Raw genomic sequence first — 15,878 nt, forward strand, 5'->3', positions numbered from 1 at the left:
TGTCCTGAATGTGCTTTGAGGTTCAAATGGAGTAGATAGGACCACAGTCCAGAGAAGAGAGAAACTGTGTAATAAGAGGCCAACTTGGTTGGATCAGGAGCTCTCTAATGAGCTTAAACTGCAGGAGGATTGCTCAGAAGGGTGGAAACTAGGTCAAGTTCTAAAGGGCAGATAGAAATGTATGTAGGAACAAAACTGGAAGGCCAAGGCACAAAAAGAGATGCTCTTCTCAGGGAACATAAAGGACACTATGGAGACATGGTAAGTGCACAGAGGAGGAGAAGGAGGGTGAAGGAAAGGCCTTGTCCCTGCTCATTTTGGAAGGAAGTTAATAACAGATGACACTGTGAAGGATCTTCACACACATTGAAGAAGTCTCCCTTAAATGTTTAATGCTTTTTCTTCAGCCTGTTGAAAAGGTTAACTGTGATCAGTGGGGTAACACAATTAACACGGGCATGATGTGGTGGGGATGCAGGCTGGAGCAAATACATGAACAGAACTGAGACTCCCTAGATGAGTGCCATGTTTTGGAGGCAGCTGGGCCTAATGAAATTCAAGGATCAGTCGGAATAATTTCCATTTCCAGAAAAAGACTGGAACAAATAAGCAAGTAATCTCTTTGCAGCCACTTCCTGAGAGCTAGCATGGCAATAGCCAGGAGCCAGCATGGAGTTATTAAGAGCAAATCATGTCAAGCAACCCAATTTCCATCAATCACAGGGTATCAGGCTTTGGGTCAGGGAGAAATGAGAGCTCTCTCCTGTACCTTGGCTTCACTTAGGCTCTTGATACTGTACCTATGGCATTCCCAGAGTAAACTGAGGACATTTCCTCATGTATTAGGAAAAGTCTGCTCGGAAGGGCGAGCTGTAACTGTCAGAATAGAAATGGATACAAAGAGATTGACTGGAGTTCAGTCAGAGTTTAACACCAGTCAGTACTTTCATGTCTGACTTCTTAAACCTGTGGATGGTAAAAGCTGAGGGGAGGTGAGAATCTTTGAGAGCAGAGATGGAATACCAACAGTGTTGAAAAACTAGAGAAGGATCTTAACCTGATACTGGGGTTTTTTACCCCACTGAGTCCAAGTGCAAATACTCTCCTAGACTGCATAGCTTAGTTGCTTATTTCTGCTGAACTCCATTTGAACAAATTCCTGTTGAATGATACCAATGAATTTCAGATTCTCTATTTATCATTTATTTGAAGTGTTAATTGGCCCTATTAGGCGAAGCCCTTATACAGAGAGTCCTGGATAAAACTATCACAGAATCCCAGCCTGGTTTGGGTTGGAAAGGACCTTAAAGCTCCCCCAGCTCCAACCCGTGCCACGGGCAGGGACCCCTTCCACTGGAGCAGCTTGCTCCAAGCCCCTGTGTCCAACCTGGCCTTGAGCACTGCCAGGGATGGGGCAGCCACAGCTTCTCTGGGCACCCTGTGCCAGCGCCTCAGCACCCTCCCAGGGAAGAGCTTTTGCCTTATCTCCAACCTGAACTTCCCCTGTTTCAGTTTGAACCCATCACCCCTTGGCCTATTGCTCCGGTCCCTGATGAAAACCCCTCTCCAGCATCCTTGTAGCCTTTAAACACAGCTGCAAAGCACAGCCAGCTCCTGTCCCCTCTGCCCACTGAGGACCGGCTTGATGGACTAGGAGGCAACAGGAGTGACTACAGCCTCATTTAGGAAGGTTTTAGCTAGGAGCTGAGGTGAGCACTGGAGTGGATTTCCTATAAGAGGCCCTGGAGACTCCTTACTTTGAGAGCGCATTAGATATAGGTCTTTATGGAAGGACTTTTGTCCATGTACTCTGGATTAACCGGCTCTGGGTATTTCTTCCCACTTCATTTCGAGCTATCCTTTGTCCCAGTTTGTCGAAACACAGCCTCGTCAGTTGGAGGAGGGCCTCTTTTCTCTCCCATCTGCCCATGCAAGCATGAGCAGGGCTGTGGAGGCATCTTGCTGGGTGTCCTGTGACTTGGGGGTGTGCATACCACGTTTGTCAGGCTCGTTTCGGAGTTAGTGCTCCTAACGGAGTGGGTTATTGATGTGATGGGTACCTCTGGCATATCTAATGGGTGAATTAGAACTGACAGAAGACTCTTCTCACCCCACTGATGGATGTCAGAGGCAGGGTTTCTGACCATTTACTTTTGCTATTACTTTCCCTTCTCAAGTCTGGTGCAGAAGTGATGGAAACAGTTTAGGGAGCAGCGTCCTCAGTTTGCTGTTTGCTTGACAGCAGCCACGGAGGAAGGTAGACATATGGGGTGAAGGAGGATTATTGCTACAACGGGACTGAAGGGAGAGCTGCATTCCCTGCTGCAGGTGATGGTATGTATGCAGTGGTAGGAGTTGGACGGTCCTTTCTTCACCTTGTTTGACAGCATCTTCCATTCTGCCTGTCGCTCTCGGGCACTGATGCAGTGGCATTCTATTGAACTTACTGGAGCTGCTGTTTTGCACCAGCTAAGCATTAGGCTCCATGTAATTAATTCAGCATCTTTAGAAGGTCCCTGGAGCTCAGTTAGCAAACAGGAGCTTGCCATCCCTCTAGGGAAGGACTTTCTTCAGGCAGAGATTCAGGAAAGTGTAGGAGTGATCTTATGCTGTGAATTTCTATGAAGAAACGAAGCATTTTGGTTCCCAGCGCCAAAAAAAGCTTCTGTAAGCTTTTCAGTTCCAGAATAAACAAGGTAGAGCAGTGCATAGTACACCGGCAGGTTCAAGTGTCCTACTTGTATTGTGCTGCTGCTTGCTTGGATGGAAGCCTTGCTCTTCATGGCTTGCTTACAAAGCAGTCGTGAGCCGCTGTGACCCTTTGCTCATCACTGTTAATGCTAATAGCTTGGCGGAGCAGAGGAGGATGCAGTGCTGGAACAGCGTGGTCCTCACCGGTGAGGATGAGGATGCATTAGCAAAAAATTGTCGAGAACCAGACTAAGGGAAGCGGATTACAACACTGTTGAGAGTGCTTCAGGGCAGAGCTGAGCCTCGTGTTGGAATAGCAAGGGGATTTTTGCAGGTAGAGCTTACAACGTGCTGCAGCTTCTGAGAACTCACGTCCTCGGGAGCTTGGTGAGCCCAGGTTAGTGATGTGGCGTAGCACGATCTCGGCCCAGAAGAGTCAGGAGTGCTGAAATAACCCTGGTTAATGCTTTTAGAAGCGGTGTCCTTTACAATGTGACTGCAGCAGCAGAACTCCCTGTTCCAGCTGAAAGCTCCGCTGCCCCTGACAGAAGGATGTAACCCAGAGATGCCTGGGTTTAATTCCCCTCAGTAAAGGACAGGCTGAAAAAGACAGAAGAAGAAGAGAAGCTGCGTGGAGAGCTCAGAGCAGCTTCCAGTGTCTAAAGGGGTCTATGAGGATGCTGGAGAGGGACTCATCAGGGAGTGGAGCAATAGGTGATGGGTTCAGACTGAAACAGGGGAATTTCAGGTTAGATATAAGGCAGAAGCTCTTCCCTGGGAGGGTGCTGAGGTGCTGGCACAGAGAAGCTGTGGCTGCCCCATCCCTGGCAGTGCTCAAGGCCAGGTTGGACACAGGGGCTTGGAGCAAGCTGCTCCAGTGGAAGGGGTCCCTGTCCGTGGCAGGGGTTGGAGCTGGAGGAGCTTTGAGGTCCCTTCCAACCCAACCCATCCCATGTTTCTATGAAAATTCTCTCTTTTTTTTCCTATATTCCTCGAGTCTTCTTTGGCCAGACAAACAAAATCCAACCTTTGCCAACATAAACTGAGCCTGGTTTTCCAGCTCTCACTTTCCCCCCCCTCCCTATGTGTTTCACAGACCGTGGTGAGGGGCAGCACAGTGGAAGTGGAAGGGTATATCTCCGGGATACTCAACGACATCCAGAAGCTTTCTGCCATCAGCTCCAACACCCTGAGGGGAAGGAGCCCGACCAGCAGGAGGAGAGCGCAGTCCCTGGGGCTGCTGGGGGAGGACAGACCCCCCGACATGTATCTCCAGAGTCCTGAAGCAGACTGGGCGGACAAGTACGGAAACTACCTCAATTGCAACGGCGGGAGCAAGGTGACCCGGAGGCAGACGATGTGGCCTGATTACAAAGCCCGGTTGGAAGGGCAGGCTCATCCCAACGGCATGGTGATGAAAGCCCAGTCCCTCGGGCCCTCCGAGTTCCAGGGTGCTGACGGCAGCTGCCTGCAGCGTGCCTCTGGGTTGCAGCACATGCCGACCGTGCCGGGGGACAGCGAGAAGGCAGGAAGGAAGAGCTCGGATGAGTGCTGGCCTCAGCCTTGTCTGCTCCGACAGGCAAGCTCCAGGCCCGCAGGGGAGGGCAGCCCCAGCTCCAAATCAAGGGAGAACAGCTTGAAGAGGAGGCTCCTGCGCAGCGTGTTCCCCTCATCGAGTGGCTCCAACAAGCCAGGCCCTTCCCTGCAGATGAAGGTAGGGTGATGCAGTGGGGTTTGAGTGAGTGCCGTGTTGACTTCCCAGTTCCAGAGGTTACTTACACGGCTGCACGAATCTGCTTGCAACATCTATTGTTGTTGTGATTGATGCTGGAATCAAACCAGACCTGGTCAGGGGGAACGTGTAAGGTTGCCTGAGCTTCACAAAATAGGCTGAGCCCAAAGTGGCAACCAGATCTACATGAGAAAGGCTTGTCAGTGGAGCTGTGCTTGCAGGAGGTCGGGGACCTCCTCGGTTTTGCCCCTCTATGTAGTAAAGGCATCACTTAGATGCATTGTATGGGTGTAAATGTGCTTTTGCCATTTGGGAAATTGCCATCATTTACCAGAGTAATGCATTCTTCTGCCTTTGCAAAACAGAACTGCCTCAGGAGAGCTTGCTGGCTGGAGCTCCATCTGCCAAGCTGCCTACAATAGGACTCTCAAATGGGATATCTGACCGTTGGGTTTTGGTGAGGATGGGACAGCTCATAGCTCCATCTCCCCCAGGACAGCTATCCTGAAGGAGTGACTCACTTGAACTAGGAGAAAACCTCTGGTTCCTGTTACTGGATGGGAAATGCAGCCCTTGAGGCCACTGTTCTAATCCATCCCAGTCTAACCCAGCACTCCCTGTCCTTGCAGAGCTGGTGGGTGGTTTCAGAGGTTGGGCTGGTGCTTGGCCAGGCTCATTTCGAACAGATGTGGAGTTCCTGAACTCGGAGAGAGACAACAGGAACCGCTGGTCCAGCAACACTGCGTGTTCCAAAGTGCATCGTGGGGTGGGACTTGCTCTGACCTGGCTTCTTGCAGTGTGCATAAGGATCAGGCTCAAGGCTTTCAGGCACAGCCTTCTCCCTGCTCATCCCCTTTCTGAGTGAGTGGGGTTTAAAGGACTGCGGTTCTTGCGTAGCACAGACTGCACTCGTTGCTCTCTCGGTGTCTCTGGGCTGATCTATGCTGCTCGGAGGCCAGCCCTGAGTACGCAGGAGAACTGACCCCTTCTGTCTTCTCTACAAGAGTGCCTTTGCCTCAGCACTTCCATGAGGAAGAGCAGAGGTTGCCAGTCAAAGGGGGCGGGCTCCGGGATGGTTGGATTCAACTGGTTGTGGGAGGAGAGGCGTAGGAAAGACCTTGAGGTTTTCCAAACCATTTCCCCGCTCCAGTGAAGGATCTGTGCTGTCACTGGCAATTGTTTGTCCAAGCTGCTCTGATGGAAACCTTATTCTCCCTCCCAAACGGAGGCGGTGACATGTAATTGTGAGGTACGAGGAACGCGTCACCGGAGAGGAAACGCATGGGGGATACAGCCGGCTGAAAGCGGGGCGGTGGGTGCCTTGACGCGCTGCTTGTAGTCACCATGGGAAGGTCGGATGCTCTTTCCTTCCAACTTAACACGAGGGAGGAGGAGTAGGAGGCTCTGAGACACCTCCGAATGCCCAGAGACTGTGTCGACGCAAGGGCGGTCAACTGACAGGCGCAGGAAACAACGCTCGCACGTGGTTAGGCCAACGTGTGTCAGCGCGCACGGGTGTTGTGTGCCCTCTGCGTGCTCTAGGTTACATAAACCCTTCTTTTCTTCCCCTCCTTCTCTTTTCTTCCCCTCCCTCCCGAGACAAAACAAGAGCTGGGAAATAAAGCCCTTGTTGCCGTGAGCGTGTCTGTGCAGGCTGCCGGGGTGTTGCTGCTGGAGGAGGAGGAAGGAAGTTCTGACAGGCACGTTGTGCCTGTGCCCTCCCAGGCCCCTGTGTGCCCGGGGAGCAGGAACCCTGTGCGAGGCTTGACGCAGATTTCAGTGTCCACAGGAATCCTGATTAAACCCGAAGTGCCCGGAATGAAACGCTCCACAGTGATTTTCTGTCTGAGGCGGGCGCAATGAGAGCCCTTGAAAGGCTTTATCTGTTGGTAGGGCTCAGTGCCCGTGTGCATATCGTTAACTTTATTAAGAACCTGTCTCAATTGTGAGAGAGGAAAAGCTGCTGCTTTGAAGTTTTTATTTTGCCCTCTAACATGAATGCTCGGCTGGCTCCTCCTGAAGTTGCTACTTTGGCAGACCCACCATTACTTTGCATAGAGCTAAGGAGATAATGTAATTTAAAGCTGCTCCACGATGTTGGATTTATTTCCAGCACTCCAAGATCTATCCTCCTTAGGAGCCCTGTGCATAGCGTTAGCATGGGAATGTGTATCCCGAAGCCACATTGCTGCAGGCTGGAATCTTACTGCATCTCGTCAACTAAGCAGGGCTGGGCCAGGTCGGTGCTTGAGTGGGAGGTCTCCAACAGCCCGGAGTGCTTTGGGAAGGAGCACGGGTAACCAGCATTCATCACCACCGCTCGGTGCAGAGCCAGCGGAGGTGGATAGTCCTCGGTGGCTGAAGTCTCACCCTGGACACACACAGAGCTATCCTGATTGAAGGCGCTTTCCCAAACCCCAGGGTGAATTCCATGCCTGATCGACACGGATGCTCTGCAGGTACCAGTGGAAGGTGCAGTAGGCAGAGCAGAGTTACCCAAAGGGAATTAGGCCAAGACATCAAAGTGATTTACAGCTTTGGCACGAATCCTTTTATATACAGGAAGATCAGAGGAGCAGAGGGATAAAGGCTTCCTGCACTCTCTGCAGTACAGGTTGCCCTGCGTTCTGGTGGCACGCTCAGAATGCTTTAGAGCAGCTGGCTCTTTCTGGGTTCATTTGGTATTTATTTTTAAAGCATGTGTTTTAAAAGGTCCCTTTTAAACTGCCTCCATCTGGGGGCCCTTAAAGCACAGCACCCGTCCTGTAACTGATCCCTGAAAACCTGCATCCATGGGGCTTCCCCTCGTCATGCAGTGTGCGTTCATAGACTCATAGAATGCCTTGGGTTGGAAAGGACCTTAAGGTCATCCAGTTCCAACCCCCTGCCATGGGCAGAGACGCCCCACGCTAGACCATATTGCCCAATGTTCAACCTGCCTTGAACGTTGTCATGTCCTTAGGCTGAGGATGTCAGACCTGCACACAGTGCTCCAAGAGAGGTCTCAAGAACAGAGCAGAGGGGGAGAATCCCCTCCCTTGACCTGCTGGCTGTGCTCTGGAGATGCAGCCCAGCACATGGGTGGTTTCTTGGCCGCGAGTGCACACTGAAGCCAGGTCGTGCTCAGGTTCTCGTTGACCAAATGTTGGGCAGAGCCCAACAGAGAGAAAAGAGCCCAGAGCTCTTGACTCCAGTCTGCCACAAAACGTGCCAGGCCAGAGCGGGATTACGCACAGCTGGCTCCTGACACTTCTTCCTTCTCGTGAATCTAACCATTGCTTTTTCCTTCCTTCCACTTCACTTGCTCTCCTCAAAGCCGAACGCCTTCTTCAGGCCCCAGCAATGGGGTTCCCCGCGCAGCCCCGCAGCCAAGGCCCAGTCTCTTCCACCGGAGCAGCCTGCATCCGATTTCCCCAGGGTGATCTCAGAAGCTGGGAGCCCGCACAAGTCCCCACCGGTGGAGAAGGCGACGGCAGCGCCGCAGGGCCGGCCCTCCCCTGCCGGCTCTCCTCGGAACAGGCAGACTCAGACGAGCTCCAGCAACCTCCACCTTCCCCAGGACTCCTCTGCGAAGGGGCCGCCGGCCGGAGAGGACCCGGTGGTGGTGACTCACGAGCAGTTCAAGGCTGCCCTGAGGATGGTCGTGGACCAAGGCGACCCGCGGACGTTGCTGGAGAACTACGTGAAGATCGGCGAAGGCTCCACGGGCATTGTGTGCATCGCTCGAGAGAAGCACTCGGGGAGGCAAGTGGCTGTGAAAATGATGGACCTGAGGAAGCAGCAGCGCCGCGAGCTCCTTTTTAATGAGGTGAGGGGAGAGATGAGAGGGGCTCTGCTGCCCACCATGAAGCCATGGTGAAGCCGGTGTGGGAAAGAGAAGGGGAGAGCAGGAGGCATCTCCTTGTGATGGCAGGGGACTGGAGCACCTCCTGTATGAAGACAGGCTGAGGAAGTTGGGGCTGTTCAGCCTGGAGAAGAGAAGCTGCATAGAGACCTCAGAGCAGCTTCCAGTGTCTGAAGGGGGCCTATAGGGATGCTGGGGAGGGACTCTTCATTAGGGACTGCAGTGACAGGACAAGGGGTAACGGGTTCAAACTGAAACAGGGGAAGTTTAGGTTGGATCTAAGGAGGAAATTCTTTCCTGTGAGGGTGCTGAGGCACTGGAATGGGTTGCCCAGGGAGGTTGTGAATGCTCCATCCCTGGCAGTGTTCAAGGCCAGGTTGGACAGAGCCTTGGGTGCCATGGTTTAGTGTGAGGTGTCCCTGCCCATGGCAGGGGGTTGGAACTGGATGATCTTAAGCTCCTTTCCAACCCTGACTATTCTATGATTCTAAGAGAAATGACTGGGGAATGGAGGCTACTGCATTGTACGCGTAGGGTTGTGCATACTTGCTTTGTTAGATAAGACTAGATGTCGTTAGGGATTTGGTGGTGGTGGTGAAGTGTTCACTGTGTTTTTACAGGTGGTGATAATGAGGGACTACCAACACGTCAACGTAGTGGAGATGTACAAGAGCTACCTGGTGGGAGAGGAGCTCTGGGTGCTGATGGAGTTCCTACAGGGGGGAGCCCTCACAGACATCGTGTCTCAGATCAGGTATGAAGCTAAATCCGATGCATCAATGCTTGTGTTCCCCCCTGACAGGGAAAAGCAGGAGAGTGGAGAGCTCTAGGAAGAAGAGTTTCTCTCTGATCTTGTGTCTGCAGTGCCCTGAAACTACTGCACTTCTTAATTGTCATTCATTTGAAGTATGTGATAATACTTCTGATGTGGAAGGGACCTCATTTACGGGACTGATCCCTTTCGATACTTGCTGTTTATCTACTTGATAACCTTCCCTGTAAAATACAGTACTCATAAAGAGGATTATTTACCATTTCCATTGAATTCTGGCCAGGAAGCTCACTGAATAAGTATTAAAGAGCATACAGAAACAGTGTTCAGTGGTCCAACCTCAGTGAGATTGAATTTGTGGCGAACTCCTCTGGAGAAGCGCAGCAGGGCCTGGAGACCTGGACTCCTTCCCAAATTTCATTGCCTAAAGATAGCAACCACCGGACACTCTCCTAAATGTGTTTTCTCATCCACACCACTTCATATTCATTAAGGCCCCAAGTATTTCTGTAGGGCAAAGAAGCTGTTCTCAGGTGGCCTTCAGAGTCCCAACCACAGGGACTCTACACCCAATGAGGGTGTTCTGGTGCTGCAGTTATGATGGTTGTGTCTTACATTGACCCCGGAGCACCCTTCTCCTGCTCCCAAGCAGTCCTTGCAAGACTGGTGCAGGGAATGCTGATGGGAAGACTGACCAAGGGAGTCTGTAAAATGAATCTGAACGGGATTACAGGTAGGCAGTAGTGCTCACACTAATGGTGTTTACTTCTTTTTAGTCACAGTATGCCTCTCATTCGCTTACGTGCTTTGACTGGCCTTTGCTGAGCCTGGGGTGGGTTTAAGGCCCAGCTCTTGCTCTGTTGGGTTTTGTTTGAAGTGTATGTGTGATGTGTCTGGGAGCCGTGCAAAGCACATTGTCCTCTGTAGCCTCTGCAATCCCCTGGATAAGGAGTGTCTTGGGCACTCGGAGCTGGCCAGGCCCTGCGGCATTGAGTTCAGAGCCACGTCTCCGGCTTTGAGAAGCAAAGTGGAAGCCTGAAGAGTGCTGAGTTGTGGCATTGCAGAGCCAGTGAAACTCTTGCAGCGCTCAGCTGGCATTAGGAGCAAAGGAAGGAAAGATAAACGTCCTGAAGAGGTTTATGGAGGGCCTGTGCAGTTTATACCCACCAATGAGACTGAATTCCATTGCGGGACCTCAGCCTAGATGTGAGTTATGAAGCCTTCCTTCGAGGCTCTTAATGAATGCTTGTTTTTCCACATAGTGGAAACAGGATCTGTCCTAACCCCAGCATTTATCAAAGGTAAGCTGCAAGCCTTTCTCGGTTTTTCACCGGGAGGAAAATGCCCTCATTCCACTCATTAAGCATTTGCTGAGGCTGATAACTGATTTGCATCTCCAGGAGTGAGGTAATCCTCTAGTAATCTGGTTCACACTATGTAAGCACTTGACTGAAACCAAATGCCATACGTGACAAACTGAAAGCACGCTTCTTGTTACCTTCTGGAACCACAGAGCTCAGACGTGCATCAGCTTCTCTCACAGCTCACTGTGAAATGAAAAGCACTGTTTCTACATAGGTTACGTTCTTTGTTAGGGTAGTCCCTCCCTTAGCCTTTGCCCTTCTCCCTTTACAAGCTAAATGGAAAGCAGCCCCTGCCACCCTCCAGATGTACTTGCCATCAGCGTGGCACGGTGCGGCTACACGTAGCTGTCCTGGTGGGATGGTCAGCTCGGTAGAGTAAGATACGGAATACCAACCAACCAATGGAAGCATACATCTGTCACTGCTTGTACTCAGCGTGTGCTAACAGAGAGAGTGGGAACGTTCAGGGGTGTCCTCCCTGCTTGTAGCCTGTGCTGCCTTTAGTTGGGTATAAGAGCATCCCAAGTGTCTGGCTGCACGACACCTGTAAAGGATCCCCCTATTCCCTCTCAAATGATGTGTTTAGATGCTTTCTGGATAAAGTTGCACAATGAGCCCTGTGAACAATGGCTTTAATGCACTGGCTTAAGAAAAAGCTGTCTCAACAGTTCCTGTGGCACCTTGGCACAAAGAAGCAGGCTTTCCTATCAGAACTGCTTGAAACAGCATCTTACAGAATGAATTGAGAGGCCAGACTTTAAATGCAATTTCTCTCTATTAGACTTATGAAAACTTAAAATTGCTAACCACTGGGGCAGAAATGTTTTCCACAGTAAAAGGCAGTCCTGGAAGAACAGTAAAAGTGAGACAGTCATGGCCACGGGGACCCAAAACGTGTCTGCAGCTCAACTTCAACGTTGCATTGTGCCTCCAAGGAGGACCTGTGGATGAGCACTGTCAACTGCCCAGCGCAATGCAGTTAACCCTCTGTGTCCTTTCCTTTCAGGCTAAATGAGGAGCAAATTGCCACAGTGTGTGAATCAGTGCTGCAGGCTCTGACCTATCTTCACTCCCAGGGGGTCATTCACCGAGACATTAAGAGCGACTCCATCCTTTTGACGCTGGATGGAAGGGTATGTTCCTCAGACAGACGGTTTCCTGCTGCCTGCTGCTGCAGCCTCGGCCTGCCTCCTTATTTCCTTTCTGTTCACAGCCCCTTGTTTGTGAACAAGAGGCTCCCAAACCTCTTTCTCCCTCCCTTTGTCTGCTTCGTCTCTGCTGTTCCCCTCCATGTTGCTTCAGGAGTATTTTGAAGCTTGGCTCCTTTTCTGTTTGTCCAGGTCAAGCTCTCGGATTTTGGCTTCTGTGCTCAGATCAGTAAAGATGTACCCAAGAGGAAGTCCCTCGTAGGTACTCCCTACTGGATGGCTCCAGAAGTTATCGCAAGGATACCATACACTACCGAGGTAAGGGACCACTTCCCCCATGCCAGAGGAGGTAGGAGATCCTATTCTGAAGCGTCGCAGGCAAATAACTGCTGGCTTTTCTAGGAAGAGCCTCTCGAGCCTCTTTAAAATACAAATGCAATCATGACTCCACGCTTGATTGGGACGATACCAACATTTCTGGACACAGGAGAAGAACAGGTTGTTCTGCTTCCGGGAACAAGGCTCTATTCTTATCCCTGCAGCCTGGCCTAGGCTTGTACGTGCTCTCGTGTGGACAGATGTTGGCAGGGAGCAGCCTGCGGCACGATATGGATCAGTAAATCAGTGCCATCAAGGGAGGGGAGGGGAGAAGGCACAGATGGGAGCTCTGGTTTTACAGGCAGTGGCAGCAGAATGACTGGTGCTGCTCAGCAAGCAGCCAGGAGCAGCACAAGCAGTCACTTGCAGACCTTTCTGCGTTGCAACATCAGCGTGGCTCAGTCCTAGGTGGAAAGCTCTCTTTGTTAATAGTCCGACAGCAGCCAAGCAGGTTAATGTTTTACTCTCATCGGTCACGGGTGGGTTGTTGTGGAAGCAGCAAAGCGAGGACCTGTTGCTCTGAATCGTGTGTTGACGTGATGTTGGCCTCCACAGGTGGATATCTGGTCTCTGGGGATCATGGTGATAGAGATGGTGGATGGAGAACCCCCCTATTTCAGTGACTCTCCAGTCCAGGCAATGAAGAGACTCCGTGACAGCCCTCCTCCCAAGCTGAAGAACTTCCACAGGGTGAGCATACTGCCATGTGAACCCGATAGTGCTCACGGGGAAACGTCCCTATCAGATCAGATGTTCCCAGTAAAGCCGGTGGGAAAGTCATCTTGCTAGCACAGGTTTCTTGGTGAACTTCTTTCGGCCCTGGTGCCTCGGTGGATGCAAGCTGGTGCTGACAGCTAGTGGCTGCTCTGGGGAGCAGCCCTGATAATGTAAGGTCACCTGGGCATCAACCTGGTAATGCCAATCAGACTGCTTCAGGCAGACCCAGCAGTTAACGTCTTGCTGATGTTGATAGAGCAACTCATCTTCTAAGGAAGCGAAGAGGAGGATGCTTGCTCTTGAGAGTTTCCAGCTTCATGGCTTTCAGGACTGCAAAGGCTGCGTTATGGTTTGAGCAGGAGAGCTCAGTGCAGGCAGTAGCTCATGGAGACACTGCAGCCACTCTGAAGAAGAGCTCAGCTTCATGATTCCATAGGCCAAAGTAGCGGTGACGTACGAAACACAGCGATTAGCTTCCAGCCACCACTTAGAGCCAGTCCTCCTTTCATTTGAGCCCAAGGCTCTCAGATCAAACAGCTCTGCAGCATCCCGAGCCGTTGGGCCTTTCCAGTTCCTCAGAGGATCTGCAGCTGCTAGAAGTGAATTATTCAGCAGAGCAGAGTGCAGGACTAACAGCAGACACTCACGCATCCACAGCTGCACTTCCCTCTTCCCAACATGAATCTGCATTTCAAGGTCGGTCACACTCCGGACCCAGTGCTTGCACTCCTTAGCTGCACAGCCTGCGCTGGCTGGGATCACACCCCTTAGGTGGTGAGGTGACCCTGCACGGGCTGTGAAAGCCAAACGTGTTTATGGGCTTGCCCTGCTCCACTTTGTCCTGGGAAGCAAACTGGCACCCAGCACGACCAACGGCCGTGGTCCCCCCATCTCCCTGCTGTCCGAGCAGGATCCCTCCTGATTGCTCACTGTGGTCAACGACTCTAGAACCGGGTACACCAGGTTGAACAGACAGCACTGGGGGCAATCCATGCTGCTTTTCTACAGCAGAACTTGATTTATGGGCAGTGATAAATCCGGGCGCCCGTCCTGAGCTGCGTTGGGCCTCCTGCCTCTGGCAGTCACAGTGAAACCGTTCAAAGCAGTGGCTCAGTGTGAAGAGCATTTCAGGATCTACCTCCACGTTAATCAGAGCTGGGAAAATACCCCCAGTCTAAAGTGGGGGGAATTAGTGGCATTAAAGTCAATACATGCCAGGCTGATGTTTTATTCCATTTTAATGACGCAGAGGATTACCACCAGCAAGAGACGCGCAGCCTGCGAGTGGCTCTTGCCTCTGGCTGCCCAGTGGGCTTTGGTGCCTCTTGCAAGGCACAGACCCGCTGAGGTTTCTTGGTACGCTGTACTTCAGCTTCTTGTACTGCACTGAGGTTTCTTGGTATGCGTGCTTCAGCTTCTTCTACTGCAGCATCAGGGCTCCGGGCTGCCAGCACCTCTTTGGAACCCTGTTGAACTGCTCTTTTCCCACAGTCTGCAGCCCATAAAGGACTGAACCCCTCTCACCCAAGGGATGTGCATGGGGTGGGGGGGAGGGACCTGTTGTATTTTTGAGTTTAGAGGCAGAAAAGATTAAATAACAAACTGGGAACTGCACTTAACTGAGATGGAAGGATTTGGGTGGTGTGTGTTGGCTTGCTGTGCCCCACTACAAACAAACCAGTGACAGAAAGGCGCTGCTGCAGCACGGGCGCATGCTTCCTCATGCTGCGTCTCTATACAGAAGCAGGGCTGGAAGCACCAAAGCCACCTCAGCAGCCCGTTGTTGCACGCTTCCTTGACGGCCTTGCCTTGCTTGCTTTTTCACAGACCTCCCCAGTCCTAAGAGACTTCTTGGAGAGGATGCTGACCCGGGATCCGCTGGAAAGAGCAACGGCGCAAGAGCTGCTGGATCACCCCTTTCTGCTCCAGACAGGACTTCCCGAGTGCCTGGTCCCCCTCATCCAACAGTACAGGAAGAGAACATCTACCTGCTGACCTGCCCAAGGGAAACGGCAGGGAAAACGATGTTTATTGAACCCGGATTCACCAAGAGCCAGAGGTTTTGTTACTCCCGACCCGTGAACAGGCAGTCTGTCATGGTGCTTGGAACTCGTCACCGGCTGAATGGGAATTGCGCCCTTGCATTCTCAGCCTGCCGTGGCTCCTCTTTCGCTGAAGACAATCAATAGAGACTGCATCCGAACGACAGCAAGTGTGTCTCAAGAGCCGAGCAGGTGTTGGATGGCTTGTGGATGGCTGCTGCTGAAGAGCGGCCTCTTGAAGCTGCGTGTCTGGATGTCTGCGGGCTCCTGCAGACCTTGGCTGCTGACTACTGACGTGGAACAGTATTTCCCCGTGACAAATGTGATCTTTGTTTCCTTGCTTGTACACTGGAGCCCCGAGCTGACTCAGCTGTACCCTGTGGGGCGCAGACCCCTCGAACCCCTCGCACAACGCCCCAGGACTTGACAGGTTTTCGCCTCCGAGACCTTTTGGCAGATGATTTTCCTTTCCTTGCGTGAGATGTGGCCCTCCAAAGCTGTACCCACATTCCTAAGGAGCAGATGTGATACGTGTACCTTTGTTTCTAAATGGCTTTCTTGCATCACCGTGCTTCTCTTTTGAGGAATAGGTGTGGTTTAGTGGTCAATCCCGAATCCATTTCATGATCGTTAACTTTTGGAGGGGGGAACCCTCGGATGCAGGCTTCAACGCAGACTCTGACAACAGGGCTTCCTACCACCAGGAGCTCGTGGTTGGAAGGTCGCTATGTGCAACACCTCCAAGTGCTGCTTGGACTGGGGGGGGAGCTGTGCGAGCTGGTTCCTGTGTTTGCTTTCTCTCCCAGCCCTTACCCAGGGACAGTCACTGGGGAGCACCTTAAGGATGCTCAAGGAGACTGAATGGAAAAGTTTCAGCTCTCCTGCGCACCCCGCGAGGGAGTTTTGTGTTCACATGAGGTGCTTTTTGGAGCCTCTGTCTCCCCCCTCGCTACTGCAGACAACGGGGAGCCGAGAATCCTTTGCTCTATGTTCCGTTCTTGGTGTGCCCCTTCCCCACCATCCCCCTTGCCGCCGCATTTGGAAGGTTACCGGCTGTCGAAACTGCTCTTTTAGCTCTTTTCCAATAGATGTAGCTGTTTGGTATGATACCCCTTCTGATCAGTGAGCTAGCCAAGGGTCGTCGGGCTCGAGGTCAGGACGTGACGTTGTTCAGTAACGGTGCGTGGTGT

At 51.9% G+C, this 15,878-nt stretch overlaps 1 protein-coding gene across 6 annotated transcripts in view; it reads left to right on the forward strand.

The window, feature by feature from the left end:
- The window catches only part of PAK6 (p21 (RAC1) activated kinase 6), a 40,283-nt gene extending 25,550 nt beyond the window's left edge, over positions 1-14,733 (forward strand). For all 6 annotated transcript variants that reach the window (XM_061450963.1, XM_061450967.1, XM_061450964.1 and 3 more), the window contains 7 exons: positions 3,788-4,405; positions 7,740-8,231; positions 8,888-9,021; positions 11,410-11,536; positions 11,744-11,869; positions 12,485-12,619; positions 14,474-14,733. In XM_061450963.1, coding sequence (XP_061306947.1) covers positions 3,788-4,405; positions 7,740-8,231; positions 8,888-9,021; positions 11,410-11,536; positions 11,744-11,869; positions 12,485-12,619; positions 14,474-14,641 — 1,800 coding nt within the window. In that variant the 3' untranslated portion in view covers positions 14,642-14,733. The remainder of the gene's footprint in view (positions 1-3,787; positions 4,406-7,739; positions 8,232-8,887; positions 9,022-11,409; positions 11,537-11,743; positions 11,870-12,484; positions 12,620-14,473) is intronic.
- Positions 14,734-15,878: the final 1,145 nt, after the last annotated feature.

This window comes from Pezoporus flaviventris, unplaced genomic scaffold (assembly GCF_033815535.1).
Source record: "Pezoporus flaviventris isolate CSIRO_AGI_PZ_B2104156 unplaced genomic scaffold, CSIRO_AGI_Pfla_v1 ptg000012l, whole genome shotgun sequence".
In the NCBI taxonomy this organism is placed as follows: domain Eukaryota; kingdom Metazoa; phylum Chordata; class Aves; order Psittaciformes; family Psittacidae; genus Pezoporus; species Pezoporus flaviventris.